Source organism: Orycteropus afer, unplaced genomic scaffold, assembly GCF_000298275.1.
Source record: "Orycteropus afer afer isolate SDZICR_OR568_19922 unplaced genomic scaffold, OryAfe1.0 scaffold00078, whole genome shotgun sequence".
Classification (NCBI taxonomy): Eukaryota; Metazoa; Chordata; class Mammalia; order Tubulidentata; family Orycteropodidae; genus Orycteropus; species Orycteropus afer.
Genome location: NW_006921665.1, coordinates 6,837,782 through 6,858,341, shown reverse-complemented (window position 1 = coordinate 6,858,341; position 20,560 = coordinate 6,837,782). Strand labels below are relative to the sequence as shown.

The window sequence follows — 20,560 nt, the reverse complement described above, 5'->3', positions numbered from 1 at the left end:
GCCCAACCTTCCTTCCGAGGAGTGGCTGGTGGGTTTGAACCGCCAGCCGTCTGGTTAGCAGGCAAGTGTCTTAGCCACTATGCTACCAGAGCTCCCATTCCCTAAATAGAGAGTATTTAATAATCCATTTCAACTGTGAAACATTTATAAATATCAATCATTAACTTGGTTACAATAAAAAAGAAGAAAACCTGAATTCTTCAAAATAGAGAACTTTATAGGCTACATTCTCCAACCAGAGAAAAAGATAAAATAACAAAACAAAGATAAGGAAAAGGCTTACTCATTATGAGTGAATTTTATATGTAACTCAATAGCAATACATTTGAAATTGTACAGGAAATATATTTCTGTCAACATACAAGTTGTTCAAAACTGACTCAGGAAGAGCCTGGTAGTTCTTAACAGACCAATAAGCAAAGAAGAAGCAGGAAAGATAATTAATATTATTCTATTTAAAAAGTAAGAGATAAATAGATTTGGGGTTAAAGATGTGGGAATGACCATGTATTTTTATCAATTCCTCTTCCCATCACCCCAGTAAAACAATGGTAAAGGCCTTAAAATATATAAACATATGGCAATGAAGAAATCTTAAGAGAGTTATCTGCACTTGAGAGATTTCAAGAAATTTATGCAGTTTTTAAAATGTTTCATTGGTAAGTTCACTTTCCCATATCATGAAATGCTTATTATATAACCACCTTTCAAAATCCTTCATGCCTCCTTCTCATAATAATTACCTAATTTTTCACTGAGAAGATAGGACTATCAGCTGGAACCAAATCTGCAAACTACTTGCGTCTGTTCTCATCTTCCTCACCTCCACTCATGTAAATGAAGTAAGTATCAAAGATTACTCCATGAGTGTTCTATTCTGTTACTTCACTCTTTAAGTCATCCTTTCTTACCTTTCTCTTTCTATTGTGTCAGTCTCCTCAGTATACACACATACTCTTAGTATGTTTCTCTTAAAACTTCCCTTGATATCTCTTTCCAGCCACTACTGTACTTTTCTCTGGTCTCCTATACAGCCAAACTTCTCCAAACATTTGTCTCCACTTACTGCTGGTATTTCTCATCTCTGATTCATTCCTCAAACCACTCCAGTCTGACTTCTGTCCCTACAACTTTACTGACACTCCTTTTGTGAAGCTCACCAATGACTTACCTTTTGCAAATCCAGAAGGCACTTCTCTGTGTTCATCTTAATCTTACCTATCAATAGCTTTCAACCCAACTGACCCCTCCCTCTCACATGAAACACTCCTCTCGAAGGAGGATGCTGAAGTTGGCTTACTAGGGCTCACAAAAGCTGATTGTGCATCTTTAAGTTCAACTCCCAAGTTCAGTGATGTCACATTAGTGAGTCGAAATCAACTACAGTAGGAGTATTTATACCGTGTGAATCGGCAAATGTTACATATTAGAGCTTTTTCCTGGAGAGCTGGTTATTAAACCACTGTTTCTAAAAAAAAAAAAAAAAAACCACAGTCTTATGTTATTTCCTTTAATAACTGTGATGGTTAATTTTATGAGTCAGCTTGGCTAGTCTGTGGTTCCCAGTGGTTTGGCCAAATACTAGTTACTGTCCTGGACATGTGATTAAATCAGTTGCCCTTGGTAAAGGTAGATTACTTTCATAATGTAATGTAATCACCTTCTAAAATACAATCTGTATTGTAATCAGTTAGTTGAGATCATACCAGTGTAAAGTGAATCCTAAACTTCTCACATCTGAGTTATAAACCAGAATTGCCACAGAGACACACTGGGGAAGACAGCTGCCATGTAAGGATTATCTACAAGCCAAGGAATATTAAGGAACCAAGGAAAGAATAGACATGGCTGAGACCCTGATTTGGGCTTTTAGTCTCCAGAACTGTGAGAAAATAAATTTCTGCTATTTCAGGCCACACTTTGTTGTATTTGTGTTATAGCAGCATTAGGTAACTAAGACTCTAACCTTGTGAGTTATTTAATGGATTTCCTCTAAAGGACCTCTAAGTATGAAAGTGCTTTACTGTTTGATCCTGGGCCCTCTTTTTCACTCTCTTGTTAGGTGATCTAATTCAGTTTTATGATTTTAAATACTCTCGTAATAAGAATGATCCTAAACCAAACCAAACCCAACCCATTGCCTTTGAGTGGATTCCAACTCCTACCTACCCTATAGGACAAAGTGGAACTGCTCCATAGAGTTTCCAAGGCTGCAGTCTTTACAGAAGCTGACTACCACATCTTTCTCCCACAGAATGGCTAGTGAGTTTGAACCACTGACTTTATGGTTAGCAGCTGAACTCTTATCTATTGCACTGCTAGGGCTTAGGCCTGATTGATATGAATCAGGTAGTAAGTAGATTGGTTGAATAAGTGGCAAATAAGTAGTCTCCTTTTGAGAAATTTCTCCTGAACCTTGATAAAGACTAAATACCTAACTTTGGGACAGAAAGTGTCATGTGACATTAGCTGCCCACAATGAACTGGGGTTATCTGATCTACCAAAATATAAAGTTGGGAATGCAAGACCCAACTCTATAAATGAGCGGAAGCACTTTACATGTGGTTGGGTGTTAGCAGAACTGAAAGATACAAGTTGCAAGAGTAAGTGATTCTTGCTCCCAGTTCTTTGTCACTCTTAATGTTGTTGCATGGCCACCTATCCCTCAACTCATACCTATAGCCTGTTGAGGAATTCACTATGACCAATTGACTAAAGAAGGAAAAAAAAAATCAATGTAGTTTATAGATTTGCTGGAACTGTCTGGAAGTGGACCTACTATAGCATTATAGTCCCAATCAGAAGTATCCCTGATGGAGAGTGGTGAAGGAAAATCCCCCCAGTAGGCAGGACTCTAAGCAGTTCACCTGCTTTTCTGCTTTGTCTGGAAAGAGAAAGCTAGAAGTACAAATCTATCATGGATAATAACTATGAATAGTTCATGGATAGTAACTGTGATAGTTAAGGCTGTGTGTCATCTTGGCTGAGCCATGGTTTTGGAGTGGCTGGGGCAGCTGGATGTACTTATTCCCCATGAAGACATTGTTATTACCTCCATGGTGGAATCTGCTGTGAGTAGCTAGGTAGTTGAAGAATGGGAATTCCAGAATACTTAATTGTACTCATGAAGAACCTGTATGTACATAGACCAGGAGGCTGGAGTTGCCTTAGGAGTGTGACCTGCTTCTAGTATATATGGAGAAGCTTTGGGAAATATCTCTAGTTTTCTGGCACTTTTTGGGTCCTGCATTTGGCCTAGTCTTTATCTCCAGTTTCTAGACTTGAACCAGTGGCCTGCAACTGCCCTGTTGCCTGTTGGTCTTGGGATTGTCCCATTTCACCTGCTGATCTTGGGTTTGTCAGCCTCAGCACCAAGTAGCTGCATGAGTTAGGAGAAGCCTCTAGCATCAGCAGGCCTGGAATAAGAGGCAGCACTGAAGCCCAGGGGCAAGGGGCCGTCACCTAGCCCCTAGAGCTGGCACTTTGAATTTAGTCTAAATTATAGTCTCCTAAACTATAAGACAATAAATTCCTTTTTGTTAAAGCCATCTACTTGTGTATTTCTGTTATAGCCACACAATAGAACTAAGTCAGTAACTATGGTTGGATCTCCTCTTCTCAACTGGGGTTCTTGAGAAAATTAGCCTTAATGACCTGAGGCATGCAATGAGCTCTGGTGGCGCAGTGCCTAAGGCATTTGACTGCTAATCAGAAGGCTGGTGGTTCAAACCCACCAGCCACTCCTTGGAAGAAAGATTGGGCAATCTACTTCCATAGAAGGGTCGCTATGAGTCAGAATCAACTGGACGGCAGTGAGTTTTAGAGTATAATTAATTTATCTTGTATGTGTAAAAATGTATTCCACCCTTCATAGACTTGAGAAATTAGTTACTCAAATCATTTTCGGTAGAGTGCAGTTCTCTCAAGGAACCCAGGTTGAGAAAGGTTGGGGTAGATTGTCAGGGTAAGAGTAAGACAGAGATCTTAAGGATAGACTCTTAGAATGGACACAGAGTATGAGGATATCTGTGTCTATGTGAATACTCCAAAGTGCCCCCATTGAAAAGAATGCTATCAATAATCCAGTAGGTAAGATTATTTTTTCTGTGGATATCAGTCTACCTTTTAATTCAGCCATTCCACAGTGGACTCATGAATAAAGTAGTCATGGTAAATGGATCACTGCAAGAGATCCTGGATAGAGTGGGAGAACACTGTCAAACAAAATCAAAATTATTAAAAAAAAAAAAAAGACCAGGTTTACTGATGAGACCCCCAAGACTATAGCCCCTAGTTATCCTTCAGGTCTGGAATTGAACTTGCTCCTGTGGGTTCCACTCAAACAGTAGACAAGCATATAGGGTAAACATTTACATCTGGTAGATACATTCCTTTGAACAATCAATCATGGGAGAATAGAAGGGTAGTATTTGCACAGGGAGATAGCTCAGGGGACAGGAATGCATAGGAAAGAAGGATACAGGGAGAGGTAACTACTAGTGAGGAAGTGGAAAGAGAACTGTTACATTGTGGGGAATTGCAATTAATGTCATGAAACAAAATATGGATGAACTGCTGTATGGAAAATGAATTTGCTCTGTAAACTTCCACCCAAATCACAATAACAATTAAAATAAATAAATAAAATAGTCATGGTATCAAGGATGAAAGTTTTGCTTGGATTCAAAAACATGGATGTCCCTTCACCAAGATTCAACTGACTACTGCCACAGCTAATGCCTAGCCTGTCCATAGCAGAGACCAATGCTTATCTCCCAAAATGGCACATTCCCTGGGAGGATCAGGCAATTTCATTATACTAGATGCTTTCTCTCATGGAGGGGGCAGAACATTTTCCTCATTGCATTAGAAATGTACTTTTCTGGATATGGTTTTGCCTTCCCTGTCTGAAGTATTTCTGGCAATGCTACTGCCATAGATTTTGTGAAGCCTTTAGTCACCATTATGGTATCCCACAGGAGTTCTGGGAGCATAGTGGCTAAGACACTTGACTGCTAACCAGAAGGCTGGTGGTTTAAACCCCCCAGCCACTCCTTGGAAGGAAGATGGGGCAATCTACTTCCGTAGTGATACTGCCTCAGAAACCCAAGGACAGGTCGCTATGAGTTAGGTCCGACTCGACAGCATATAACAACCACCACCACAACATGGTATCCCACATAGATAGCATTGCTTCTGTAATTTTACAGTAAGAAAAAAGATAGAGTGGTCTTACATTCACAGGATTTTCTAACCTTTCCATGTATCCTTTCACCTAGAAGAATCTGGCTTTATGGAACATTGGAGTGGGTTGAAGACTTAGCTATGGCACCAACTGGAAGACAATGCCTTGGAGACTGGGCTATTGTTTAATGGATATATTTATTTGATGTATATGTTTTGAACCAGTAACCAATACATGATTCTATAGCCAGAATAAAAAAGCCAGACAGCTTTGTACAGGGCCAGAATTGGTAGGGGAAGGCTGGGAAGTGGCGACAGATGGCTTTTTGGAGGGCCGGAACTGATAGGGGAAGGCCGGGAAGTGGGAGTAGAGCAGTTTGGAACAGCTAAGCCACTCCTTGGAAGGAAAGTTGGGCAATCTACTTCTATAGTGATACCGCCTCGGGAACCCAAGGAGGGGTCACTATGGGTCGGGGCTAACTCGATGGCACATAACGACAACAACAACAAGGGAGACAAACTCTTCTGTCAGTTTGTTGTCCTGCAGTGGCTTGTGTGTTGCTGTGAGGCTGGAGGCTATGCCACTGGTGTTTCAAGTGCCAACAGTGTTATGCTTGGTGGACAGGTTTCAGCAGAGCTTCCAGACTAAGACAGACTCGGAAGAAGGAAGAGGCCATCTACTTCTCAAAGAATTGGCAAATGAAAACCTTATGAACAGCAGAGAAACACTGTCTGATATATTACTGATAAATAGCCCTGAAACATTGTCTGATATAGTGCCAGAGCATGAGCCCCTCAGGTTGGAAGGCACTCAGAATATGACTAGGAAAGAGTTACCTCCTCAGGATAGAGCCGACCTTAATGATGTGGATGGAGTAAAACTTTCAGGACCTCCTTTTGGTGATGTGGCATGACTCAAGAAGAAACAGCTGCAAACATCCATTAATAATTGGAACATGGAATGTATGGAGTATGAATCTAGGAAAATTGGAAGATGTCAAAAATAAAATGGAACGCATTAAGATTGATATCCTAGGCATTAGTGAGCTGAAATGGACTTGTTTTGGCCATTTTGAATCAGACAGCCATATGATCTACTATGCCAGGAATGAAAAATTGAAGAAGAATGGTGTGGCATTCATCATCACAAAAAATGTTTCAAGATCTAGGCAAACATTGATATATGGGTGGATAGATAGGCTGAAGTATTAGGAATGTCCGTGCATGGGGGAGAGTGGCCAAGACCATGTACAGGGTTGGCAGACAATGTTTCTATAAGTGTATTTGTATGTTCTGTAAGAATCCCCAGGTACATAGTAGAGCTGACAAAGGTCAAGCAAGGTTGTAGTCACTTCTTGGCCACAGCCAGCTACCCAGAGGGAGTCAGTAGTTGGACCTGCAGGCTCGGGACCATAGTCACAGGGGCCATCAAGCTCAATTGGCATAACATACTAAACAAAAACATTGTTTCACATCCTACTTTGGTGAATAGCAACTAGGATCTTAAAAGCTTGCAAGCAGCCATCTGGATGCAATGATGGGTCTCTCCTCATCCAGAGCAAAGAAGAAAGAGGAAAACCAAAGACACATGGAAACAATTAGTCCAAGAGACTGGTACACCATGCAATCCTCAGCCTATAGAACTATGAGACCAGAAGAACTAGATGATGCCCAAGCTACCACTGTCAACCACTCGGAGGGCGATCTCTGTAGAAGATCCTAGATAGAGTGGGAGAACAATGTGGAACAAAACTAAAAACCATTTAAAAAAAAGAAGGGACCAAGTTTGCTAGTCTGATAGAGACTAATGGAACTACTGAGACTGATGGCCCCTACTTGCCCTTTAGGTCTGGAATTGAACCCTCTCCTGTGGCTTCTAGCCAAACAAAAGACAGGCATATGAGCTGAACATTTACAATAGGTAGATATACTCCTTGGAGAGATCAATCATTGGAGAATAGAAGAGCTATGTCTACACAGGGAGACAATTTGGGGGGCAGGAGTGTATGGGAAAGGACACAGGGATGAGGTAATTATGGAGAGAAAGTGGGAGGGGAGCTCTTGCATTGTGGTAAATTGTAGTCAATGTCATGAGTCAAAGTGTACGTGAGCTGCTGTATGGAAAGTGAATTTGCTCTGTAAACTTTCACCCAAATCACAAAAATTTTAAAAAGAAAAGAATGTTTCAAGATCTATCCTGAAGTATAATGCTGTCAGTGACAAGATAATATCCATACACCTACAAGGAAGACCAGTTAATATTACTATTATTCAAATTTACATACCAACCACCAAAGCCAAAGATGAGGAAATTGAACATCTTTACCAACTTCTGCAGTCTGAAATTCACTGAATATGCAATCAAGATGTGTTAATTATCATTGGTGATTGGAATGTAAAAGTTGGAAACAAAGAAGAATCACCAGTAGTTGGAAAATAAGGCCTTGGTGATATAAATGATGCAGGAGACCTCATGATAGAATTTTGCAAGACCAATGACTTATTCATTGCAAGTACCTTTTTTCAACAACACAAATGGCACCTATACACATGGATTTCACCAGACAAAGTACACAGGAATCAGATTGACTACATCTGTGGCAAGAGGGGATGGAAAAGCTCAATATCTTCAGCCAAAACAAGGCCAGGAGCTGATTGTGGAACAGACCATCAACTGCTCATATGCAAGTTCAAATTGAAGCTGAAGACAATTAAAAGACGTCCATGAGAGCCAAAATATGACCTTGATTATATCCCTCCTGAATTTAGAGACTATCTAAGCAATAGATTTGATGCATTGAACACCAGTGACCAAAAACTAGAATTGTGGGATGACATCAAGAACATCATCCATGAAGAAAGCAAAAGGTCATTAAAAAGGTAGGAAAGGAAGAAAAGACCAAAGTGGATGTCAGAGGAGACTCTGAACTTGCCCTTGAATGGAGAGTAGCTAAAGCAAATGGGAGAATAGACAGGATCAAAGAGCTGAACAGACAATTTCAAAGAGTACTTGAGAAGACAAAGTCAGTTATTATAATGAAACGTGCAAAGACCTGGAGTTAGAAAACCCAAAGGGAAGAATATGCTCAGCATTCTTCAAGCTGAAAGAACTGAGGAAAAAATTTAAGCCTCAAATTGCAATATTGAAATGTTCCATGGGCAATATGTTGAATGATGCAGGAAACATCAAATGAAGATGAATGGAATACACAGAGTCTCTATACCAAAAAAGAATTGGTAGATTATCATCCATTTCAGGAGGTGGCATATGATCAAAAAACAATGGTATTGAAGGAAGAAGTCAAAGCTGCACTAAAGGAATTGGCAAAAAACAAGGCTCTGGGAATTGATGGAACACCCATTGAGATGTTTCAACAAATGGATGCCCCACTGGAGGCACTCACTTGGCTATGCCAAGGGATTTGGAAGATGCCTATCTGGCCAACTGACTGGAAGAGATCCATATCTGTACCCATTCCAAAGAAAGGTGATGCCACACAATGTGAAAATTATCAAACAATAACATTGATATCACACACAAGTAAAATCTTACTGAAGATAATTGGAAAAATGGTTGCAGCATATAATGACAGAGAACTTCCAGAAATGCAAGCTGGATTCAGAAGGGGATGTGGAGTGAAGGATATCATAGCTGATGTCAGATGGATCTTGGCTCATAGCAAAGAATACCAGAAAGATGTTTACTTGTGTTTTATTGACTATGCAAAGGCATTTGATTGTGTGGATCATAACAAATTATGGATAACATTGAGAAGAATGGGAATTCCAGAACACTTAATTGTACTCATGAGGAACCTGTACATTGATCAGGAGGCTATTGTTCAAACAGAACAAGGGGATACTGCATGGTTTAAAATTAGGAAAGGAGTGTGTCGGATTGCATCATTTCATCATACTTATTCAATCTGTATACTGAGCAAATAATCCAAGAAGCTAGACTGTATTAAGAAGAATGTGGCATCAGGATAGGAGGAAGGCTTATTAACAATCTGAGATATGCAGATGACACAATTTTTCTTGCTGAAAGTGAAGATGACTTAGAGCACTTGATGAAGATTAAAGACTACAGTCTACAGTATAGATTACACCTTAGTATAAAGAAAATAAAAATCCTCACCACTGGACCAATAAGCAGCATCAGGATAGATGGAGAAAAGATTGAAGTTGTCAAAGACTTCATATTACTTGGTTCTACAATCAATGCCAATGGAACCAGCAGTCAAAATATAAAAGACATATTGCATTGGACAAATCTGCTGCAAAAGACCTTTTTCAAGGGCTGAAGAGCTGAGATATCTCCCTGAAGACGAAGATGCGCTTAACCCAAGCCATGGTATTTTTAGTCACTTCATATGCATGTGAAAGCTGGACGATAAATAAGGAAGACCAAAGAAGAGTTGACGCTTTTGCGTTGTAGTGTTGGTGAAGAAAGCTGAAAGTACTATGAACTGCCAAAAGAACTAACAAATCTGTTCTGGAAGAAGTGCAGGTGGAATGCTTCTTGGAAGCGAGGATGGCTAGACTTTGTCTTACCTACTTTGGTCATGTTGTCAGAAGGGACCATTCTCTGGAGAAGGATATTATGCTTGGTAAAGTGGAGAGTCAATGAAAGACGGGAAGGCCCTCAACAAGATGGATTGACATGGGTGGGTGACTGCAGCGATGGGCTCAGGTATAATAGGGATCTTGAGGCTGGCACAGGACCAGGTAGTGTTTCTTTCTGTTGTACATAAAGTCGCTATGAGTCAGAGATGACTCGATGGCACATAACAACAACAATAGCCTGAATACATATCAAAAGATGGAAGTGGTTGTGACATCTCTACCTACAAGACCTGTTGAGACAAGGTTCACAACTGTCAACAAAACACCATACAGATGCTCTGTCAGTGCATGGGAAAGGCTTTACTCACACAGAGAAGAGAGAGTGAGATCAGCTTTACTAGTGGGTACCAGTCTTCCATGACCAGTAGTCTCATTCTGCATATGGCCAGAGTAGAGCAGATAGTCTACTTTTATGCCTTGTGTACCGTAGTACAAGAGACCCCATTCCCTTCCTATCTGGAACAGATACAGAAGTGAGATTTGACCTGTGCCATTTGGTGCTTGTGTATATGCAAAAGACAGAGAAATTACTGTGTCCTCAGAACAGAGGGGAACCTTCACCTAAGGAGAAGGAACTGGGAGAGTGAAGGCAACCCAATTCTCAACCTTCTTATCAGAGAATGTTCTGATCCAAGGCCTTTACCTACGCTGCCTGGATGGGAGGTGTAGAGACAGACCATTCCCCCAACAAGACCTAGTGACCCACTCAAAAATGTTTACTTTCTATACCTGAAAATTGCTATCTTGAAAGTTCCTTTATCCAAAGGAGGAATTCTTCTATCAGAAGATACAATGATTTCACAGAACTGGTAGTTGAGTATGTATCCTTGCCATTTTTGTCATCTCACACCTTTGAATCATCAGGGGAGAAAAAGGATGTTGCTCTGTCATCTTTAGTAATTTATCTTGTTTATCAAGGGGAAATAATGTTGCTTTTGCACAGTGAGGGCAGTGAAGAACATATCTGGAATGTTCTTTGGGGCAATTCCTAGTACTTCCCTATTTAGTGGAAGTTTTTAATGGGAGATCTCACAGTCCAACAAAGGCATGACTGTAAAGCAATCAGACCCCTCGGGAATAAATGTTTAGTTTACCCCAGCAGGTAAAGAACCTTTCTTAGCTGGCCTTCTGAGAGACAGAGGCACATGAAATGGTAGCGGAGGCAGAAGGTATAGATAATAAGTGTTTTGGTTACCCAGTGCCACTCCTACAGAAATACCGCAAATGGGATGGCTTTAACAAACAGGAGTTTGTTCTCTTACAGTTTTGGAGGGTAGAAGTCCGAGTTCAAAGTGCTGGGATTTAGGGATTGGGTAAAAGCCCCTTGACCTTGGGCTTCTGCCTCTGCCTCTTGCTCTTGGCCCACTGAAGCTAGAAGCATCTCTTCACTCAGGCAGCTACTGGCTGATGAGGCTGACAAACCCAAGGTCAGCAAGTAAAAAGGCACAGTCCTGATGTTACCAAACTACATGGCAGGTCATTAATCCAAGTCCATTGAAAGTCTTAAGATCAGCAGAGCATGATAGGCTACTGAATGAAGACTCGGGTACATGCAGGGTTCAAGCATGCAATCAGCTAGGGACCTTCCTCAAAGTTGCTTCTTACATACTGGAAGCAGACCACACCCCTAAAGCAGCTATTCAGCTGGTCCAGTAGATTCCACCATGAAATTGATTGTCATTCTCACCATGGGGAATAACTACAGCCAGGTGCCTAGCTACTCAGCCAGGCCCAGGCAAGTTGACATACAACCTGAACTACACACTAAGTATGCCTGTGACCAGTTGCAGAAATGAGAACTGCAGTAGCCACCCTCATGTTCTTGCTCACTCTATTATGCATATCGTGTTTATATACCATAATCAACAGTTTCAAACACTAAGCCAATTTAACAGGATACCAAGGAGTGATTGTGACTAATTTAAAAGAGAATTGCATATCACCTGTCAATGGAAGCAGTGACTGTTGGGTTTTGGTCTATGGATTTTAGGGAGAGTGTAAGAGGATTTTTATTTGAAAAATGAGGATAGCTGTATTAAGTTAGGAGGAAGCATGTTTTTATTGTTACTGTTATTGCTTGGAAGTATAAAAATGGGTAGAAGGAGTGTGTTGATATTGATATTGAGTGTCCAGGCAGATGGACCGTGCTTGGTGTTATCCTTTGACACTTGGCATCGTGTCCCACCTCCTTCTCTGCATCTTCTTGTACTGCAGGGCCTGGAAAGTTAAAAATCACATTCTGAAGATTGCATTAAAGCTTGCTTTCTGGATGGGACTGATGTTCTGCCAGTTGGAAGCACTCATGTGAGATTTGGAACACTGAAATAAGGCAAAGGCCATCTTCCTTCTATTGTTATAGCTGGTGAGCAAGTTGATGTGATGAGTGTGTTAGAATCAGTCGTGGCACCAGAAGTAGTGTCAAATCCTCTAGTCACAAGCCTTCTGCACATCTTGAAGAAGTTGTGGCTGTCATGGTACACCCTGCTAACATTCTATGTCAAGTCACCAGCTTCATGGTGTTGGGAGGCAGTGTTGGTGGTGGCAGTGGTGGTTGCAATGTCAGCAGCAGCTGTCTGACTTTGGTGTGCAGCAGTGGCCTGCCCTTCAGATTAGTATAGTGACAGCCCTTAACTTCCATTCTCCAGCCCTTCTTGTGATTATGTAATCAGCAAACTTGTGTTTAATCATTCTATGCTCAACATACATAAGAGTGCTCTGTTTCTTGCACTGATACAACATCTATAGTAATGTTTTGTGTAGCTTTACACTAAATGGTATCATACTCTGTGTGTCACTTTATAATGTGCTTTATTCCTTTCAGGAGCTCTGGTGGCATAGTCCCTAAGGCATTTGACTGCTAACCAGAAGGCTGGAGGTTCAAACCCATCAGCCACTCTTCAGAAGGAAGATTAGGCAATCTAGTTCCATAAAGATTTACCACCTCGGAAACCCAAAGAGGGCTCACTATGAGTTGGAACCGATATGCTGGCAGTGGGTTTAGTTTGAGTTTTGGTTATTCTTCTCAGTTAGGTTTTTGGAGATTTTTTCTTATAAATGCATACAAATACATTTCATTTCTTTCTTCTTTTTTTCCTCAATGTTTTATCTTGGAAAACTCCAAATATATAAAAAAGCAAGAATAGGACAATGAACTCCCATATACCAGTCACCTATGTTCATCAACTTGTTAATATTTTGCTACATTACTTTCTTTCTTCCTTTTTATTTTTTTACTTTTATTGTGGTGAAAACATCTACAAGACATTCTCCAACATAACAACTTCCACATTGACAGCACAGGGACATTGATGACATTTTTCATGTTGTACCACCACTATTACTATCCTTTTCCAAAATATTCTACCACCATCAGCATAAACTTAATACCTTGTGAACAAAAGCTTTCCCTTTCCCCCTCCCTCCTACCCCTGTTGTTATTTGATATCGAGTCAGACCCAACTCATAGAGACCCCTCCCTTGGTTTCCAAGGCAGTATCACTACAGAAGTAGATCGTCCAACTTTCCTTCCAAGGAGTGGAAATGATTTTGAGTTTTGTTCTACGTTGTTCTCTCTGTCTATCTAGAATCTCCTACATAGATCCTCTTCCAAGTGGTTGACAGTGGTAGTCAGGCACCATGTAGTTCTTCTGGTCTCATAATTGTATAGGCTGCAGATCGGATCATGTACCAGTCACTAGGACTAATTGTTTCCATGAATTTTTGGTTTTCCTCATTCTTCTTGGCTCTGGATGAGGAGAGACCCATCGCTGCATCTAGATGGCAGCTTGCAAGCTTTTAAGATCCCAGTCACTACTTGCCACAGTAGGAGGTGGAACAATGTTTTGTGTAGTATGTTATCCCAATTGAGCTTGATGTCCTTAGAGGTAATTTTTAAAATTTAGTTATTGGCTATTTAGATTTCATCTCATGTGAATTGCATGTTTGTTGTCTTTCCATATTTTTACTATAGTAATCTTTTGCTTTTTGTCTCCCACATTTTCACATCATTCTATAATCTCATTTTAATACTCTCTAGCTCAACATTATGATGTTTGTTATGAGACAAGTCTGTGCCTTTAAGTGGTGGGCAGTACCAGTATCATTTGTTTGTTTATGTAAAAATACTCTTATTGGGCTTTTCCTATTACAGAGGTAATGGTGTGTTTAATTTTAAAAATTTAGAAAATCCAGCTACTTAAGAAGAAAATAAAAATGATTTCTAATACCATCACCCATATACAATGGTATTAATATTTTAGTGCATATCCTTCTACTCCCTCACCAAACTCCTAACATAATTTGTTGGATTACTTTCCTTTTTTTCCCACAGGTTTGTGAATTTACTCTTACTATATACTAATCTTTTTTAAAACCTAGAATCTATTTCTAAGTGATCCTTACTGCTATCTGTATTTGTCTCTGTGTTATTGTGCCTGAATTTATAGAACCAGCTCCCCCTTACTTCTCTAGAGTTTAGGTTGGGTATACATGACTCGTATGTCAATCTAAGTTGTGACTGGGTCTTCAGTTAAATTTAAAATGCATTAGAAATTTGAATAGAGAACAGGCTCACCTTAAAACTACGAGATCTCATCACATTGTTTTTAAATCAAATCAAATCAGATTTACAAATGTCCTCCCATAAATTCTGGGCACAGGGAGATCCTGAAATTATTACTAAGCAAGTCTTCAAAATGGAAATTGATTGTCCAAATCCTATATTTTACTAATTTATTGTGTATGAAATGTTATTAACATCTCTTTTCTTCATTCTTTCATTTCTTCCTTCCTTTCAGGGGGCTTTCATTGATTCACTCAGGAGTTTTTTTTAACCCCTATCTCATTTTCTCATAGGCTTTAAATTCCTCAATTGCACCTTCTTGTACTTGATGGCTTTCAAGACCAAAATCCCTGATGTTGAGAAGTAGACTACTGAATGGGTACAAAATCTTAAAATTTTATGGTTCTGGCAGGTAAGAATCTTGGCCATTTCAGTACTGAAAGTGACCCCTTAAGCCCTAAACTTAGTATCCTGACTCAGTCCCTTCAGCATTTCTTTGTTTCAGAGGAAAAGGGAACCCTTTCAGATGGGTGTGCACTATCAGTTTACCACAATTCTCACTACTCCCTATTGTCCCATCTCTGCTTCAGCTGGCTGAATGCCAGATGCCATTTATTCCCATGTCTGTGCTATGGGTTTTCTCTGTTCCTTGTTTATCCCATCACAGTACAACCTGAACCACATTTTCTGTCCAGAAATCTGGAAACCTCAGGCAAGGTTTTTAACTAAATCAGCTTTTTCTTCTGTTCATTTAAGTCCAATCGACCTGTGATTATTTCTCATAAGAATCACTTGAAATATATGTGAAAAGGCTTTAAAATCATTAAAATCTACCAAATAGAAGCTATTTATAGGAGGCACATAATTTCTAACATTTAATTTTACATTGTATTAATACAAATCCATTACAGTTCAATTTTTTTTTTTTTTTTGGTATTATGGGACAGTAAATATTTTTTTATTATTAATCTTTTTACTTGTTTCCTTTTTGCCTTCCTTTCTCCTATATGCTTTTCCTTCTTTGTCTTTTTCTCTAACTCTTACTTCTGAAGTACAATGTCAGTAATCAGGTCATTACATTTTTCTATTAAAATTCACACTTTAGTCTTTTTATAGTGTTGGCCTAATTTAAATACTGGCATTATGCACTCATGCTAATTATCTGAATGGTCAAATCCCCCACCAATTAAGCAAATACTGGAATTTCATGTTATTTTAGTCATTCTGTGTTACAGGTAGGAGTCCCTGGGTGGTGCAAATAGTTAAGCACTTGGCTACTGACTGAAAGTTGGCAGTTTGAACCCACCCAGAGAGCCACTTCTCAGAAGGAATGTTGGGCAATCCCATTTCTGTAGTGATAACCCCTCGGAAACCCAAGGAGGGGTCGCTATGAGTCGGGGCAGACTTGACAGCACATAACAACAACAACAACAGAAGAATGGCCTGGTAATCTGCTTCTGAAAAGTTATAGCCATGCAAACTCTATGAGGGAAATTCTGCTCTGACACATATTGGGTCACTATGAGTCAGAGGCCACTCAATGGCAACTGGTTTGGCTTTTGGATTATATTAAACATAAGAGAGAATATATGATGAATGTGATTTAAAATCATCAACCCTAGGACATCTTATCATTTCATAATAAAACTTTTTTTATTATTATGGTATTATGACAGTACAGTGATGTTTCAACTTCATTATATCCTGAGTATAGGTATTTGTACTACATTTATCATGTATTCCACCTTCATGGTAATTTGTAAGGCAAAATTTTCTTTGTTCAATGGTGAGTCAATCTAATTTTTTTAAAAATTATGTTGCTTTTGTTCCTTTTATTGGTACACATAAAACCATTTTTTGTGTTAATCACAGTATCATTTAACACATATTGTCTTAAACTTCCAAGTGGACTGAGCCCTAAAAGTTTTTAGTTAATTATCTAGTAGAAATTTGAGCATTTTTACCTATAAGAATAATTTTATTCATGTTATTAGATCTCCAGAGTAGCCCAGAAGTCTGTTTAGCCCCTACTATCATTAAACATGGACCTCTGGTGGCTTGATGCCTAAGGAATTTGACTGCTAACCAGAAGGCTGGTGGTTCAAATCCACCAGCCATCCCTCAGAAGGAATGCTTGGCAATCTACTTCCATAGTAATGCTGCCTCAAAACCCAAGGAGGGGTTGCTGTGAGTTTGGTTCGACTCATGGCAGTATGTTTGGTTTGGTTTGGTCATTAAACATGGGAGCTCTGGTGGCATAGTGCCCAAGACATTTGACTGCTAACCAGAAGGCTGGCAGTTCAAACCCACCAGCCACTTCTTGGAAGAAAAACCGGGCAATCTGCTTCTGTGGTGATATTGCCTCAGAAACTCAAGGAATCGACTCAACAGCAGTGAGTTTTCATTTATTTATTTATTTATTTATTTTTGGTCATTAAGCATAGTTCTAATGATGTTAATACATGTTCTGAGTTTTGGAACAAGGAGGAGGAGGGGGGACAAAGGAGATGAGAGGAGAAATAGAGGACATAGTACAGTGAGAAGGTTAGATAGAGGAAGGCAAAGAAAGAGAAAGATGTGAAAGAAAGGGGCTAGAAGAGAAAGAAATTTTCCTATGTTTAGGCCTTGCTCTAAGTAAAATTTTAAGATATGCAATTATGTTTTTGTGTGTCCTCCAATTTTCATTTCTGTGTCCCCTTCCTCAGATACAAATGCTCTCATTTGGTCCTAAGTTCCTACCGTATCCATGCCTACTCTACCTCCAAGCTTCAACTCCCTCTCCCCCACACATACTCACAAACATACTCTCAAAACTCCTATTTCTCAATACTTCTGCTCTTAGCAAGGTATTTGGAAGCTATCCGTTTCAGAGAGCCTAATCATTTTGTGAAATTCACAGTCCCTAAAACTCTGAAATCTATCATTCTTTACTTAGAGGAGTTCCAGGCAATGTAACAAAATACAGCAGGGAAAAAAAAAAAAAATGAAGGCAATGCTTTAAAGGAAGTCTCTCTGGGCAACAGGCCCATGCCTTTCTGGACGATCCTCCCCTGTAAGCAGCTCCTGGTGTGTACTGCTTTCTGATATTTCTCCACAGACTTCCAGTTACAAGGACGTAGCCTCTACCTAGCACTCAATATGTTTCTGAACTGGATCAAGTTGGTTTTGTGGTTTCTTTTTGTTTTTCAAAATAGCTCCCGTGGTTGGGCAAAGCAGGGAGGGCTGCTTCTTTGTCCATGTGGCTTTTTTGTGAATGGGGGAGTAAGGGTGGGGGTAATGGAAGGATACAGTTGTAGGTAGAGGCACGTATGTCATGACCTTTATGCCAGATTCCTTGTTCAAATTATCCATACTTTGCCAAAGCTCCCAGTGGTTGGACACAATCACAACGTTAGTAAATAAAGGTGACAACCTAGCTTTTGTTGCCTGGAATCTGGACAGTTTTAAAGTAAGAAAAGTAAGGAAAGTTGTTGGTGATGTTAGCAACATTTTCAATACTATATGACTTTAAGGGTGATTCCCTGTTGAAAAGAGCCATATCTAAGAATGAGATATACATACATGTTTGCCAGTCTTTGTGCAACGACACGGACTTCTCTTTGTACTCACTCTCTCCACTATTGTGGATGAGTAAGCTCTGCTCTGATAATGGATGCTTGGCTTCCATGTTGATGCGAAGCCTCTTCAGACCCCAAATAGCCAAGTATTCAGTGGGGAGAGTGTTTGTACTGCACAGAGAAAGCTTTAGGTCCTGGACCAGGGTGAAGTTCAGCAGGAGGCCCAGTGTAGATGTGTCTGTGAACCAGATGGTGAGATGGCCATGGTAGTTGGTATCCTCTACTGAAAACGGCAGAACGGTTTTACAGCTGCACATTAGGTTGGCCAAACTATAGTCACAGTCTTGGATGTCTGCAGGGCAGCTGCAGTTCCGAATGGTATTTTCCTTTGTGAAAATCAGAGTGCTGTTCTTCCAACCTTTTGTGAAATGGCCAAATGCAAAGAGACCCAGGACACTGATCAGAAGGAGGCAGTGAGCAGAGGGTGGTGCCATTTTTGTTTCAGAGGGGACTAGTGTGTTTTTGTTCCTCCTTCTTGAGACAGCTTGTTGAGACTTAACTGAAAGAAAATACAACTTTGTTATCACAGTCTCTCATTAGAAACACATAGCCTACAGAAAAGGAACTCCCTAAATAAGAAATCTACCATCTGTCCAGCAGTTTGTTATACTGTGATAGCTTGCATGTTACTATGATGTTGGAAGCTATGGTACCAGTGTTTCAGACACTGGGAGAGACACCATGGTACATAGATTTCAGCAGAGTTTCCTGATTAATACAGACTAGGAAGAAAGGCCTGGTGATTTACTTCCAAAAATTAGCCAATAAAAACCTTATGGATGACAGCAGAACATTGTCTGACTTACATGCTTCAGACACATCTTCACTGGAAGAGGACATCATGCTTGGTGAAGTAGAAGGCCAACAGGGACAAGAGAGACCCTTGGGGAGATGGCTTGGCACAGTAGCCACAAAGATGAACTCAAATTCATCAACGATCATGAGGATGACTCAGGACTAGGCAACGTTTCATTCTGTTATACATGAGTTGTTATCATGCAGTGCATGAAGCCCAAGCACAGGGAGTGTTCTCTTTTCCCAGAGCCATGGCAAAACCCCTGAACTCTGCTATCTGAGCATGAAACTCCCAGTGGTGTTGGCTGACAGTGAAAATAACAGCATGAGAGTGAGGTTGGGTGCCAGAGAGGGGCCAACTGCCTCCCATCCTCAGGGAGGGATGTGGAGTTATTTGAGTGAGCACATCTTCCAGACATCCAGTTACTAGTATTTAGGACTTGTAACCCCCATAAACATGCATGTGCTTTCCTCTCTGTCTGTATCTGACTTCCTGGAATTCAGAGACAAACAGTTCCTTGTTGGATTCAGCTACCCAAGTGGTACCTGTTAAACAACATAGCATTAATACCAATAAAACCTTTGGTTAATGTTGTTGTTGTTGTTAGGTGCCGTTGAGTTGTCTCTGACTCATAGTGACCCTATGCACAGCAGAACAAAACACTGCCTGGTCCCATGCCAGCTCCATGATCCATGCTATACTTGAGCCCATTGCAGTAGCCACTGTGTCAGTCCATTTCGTTGAGGGCCTTCCCCTCCCTTGTTGATCCTCCACTTTACCAAGCATGATATCCTTCTCCAGGGAATGGTCCCTTCTGACAACATGACCAAAGTAGGTGAGACGAAGTCTGGCCATTCTCACTTCCAAGGAGCATTCCTGCTGCGCTTCCTCCAGGACAGATTTGTTAGTTCTTTTAGCAGCCCATGGTGCTTTCAGCATTTTTATGAAATGCTGTTGGTTAATGGTAAACATTAATTTCTAATTAAATGAATATGTCCCCCCCACCAACAATTAATCTGTTTATAGATCCATTCATGCTTTTCCTAGCCCCCTAGAAAAGTGAAGTGTGAGTCCCTTGTTAATAGACAATGAAGAGGTCAATAATGCACCACTATGGACTGCCAGAAGAATGAACAAATCAGCCAAGTAAACTTGAACAGAAGGTGAGATGTTGGTTCAAACAATCATAACTCCATTTGTTCATTCACTCAACAAATGCTTATTGAGAGTTAACTATATGGTAGACACTTTGTCAGCCTTGGGGATATAGTCCAGAACAGGATAATCCAGGTCCCAGCCTTCATGCAGCTTATGTTCTGATGGGCTTGATCCTGCCTCTTGTTGCCTGTGGTGCACAAGGCTGGGATAGGCCTGCATGTGAGGACCACAAGGGAAAAGGAGGGAGGCTGAGGCAAGAGTCAGGTAGGGCCATTACTGACAATGTGCTAGGTCATTGCTTAGGTCCAGTAGAGGAAAAAAGATAAACAGGACATGGGCCCTGCCCTCCAGGGTCTTAGACTCAAAGGAAGAAAACAAGTAAGACTGAACTGAGAAGGACTACACTGAAAATACAAAAAATTATAAGATCATAGCAGAAACACAAATTAAATTCTATTTGGGGAACAGGATAAGGCAGTTAAGAGTTTTGTGTTTATTTTGAAGTTGGAACATAATTCTTTTAAGTGATTTATTAATAGGTACATCTTGTAATAAAAGAAAGGGCTTAAAGCAACTAGTGGAGCCTGAGTTTTCCCTGAACAATAGATTTAGCAGTT

At 40.2% G+C, this 20,560-nt stretch overlaps 1 protein-coding gene across 1 annotated transcript; it reads right to left on the bottom strand.

Annotated features, from left to right (window-relative positions):
• Positions 1-17,784: 17,784 nt before the first annotated feature.
• On the bottom strand, positions 17,785-18,423 carry CUNH21orf62 (chromosome unknown C21orf62 homolog). The gene has a single exon (XM_007941280.1). The coding sequence runs from the start codon at positions 18,421-18,423 to the stop codon at positions 17,785-17,787; it is 639 nt and encodes a 212-aa protein (XP_007939471.1).
• Between the last annotated feature and the right edge of the window lie 2,137 nt (positions 18,424-20,560).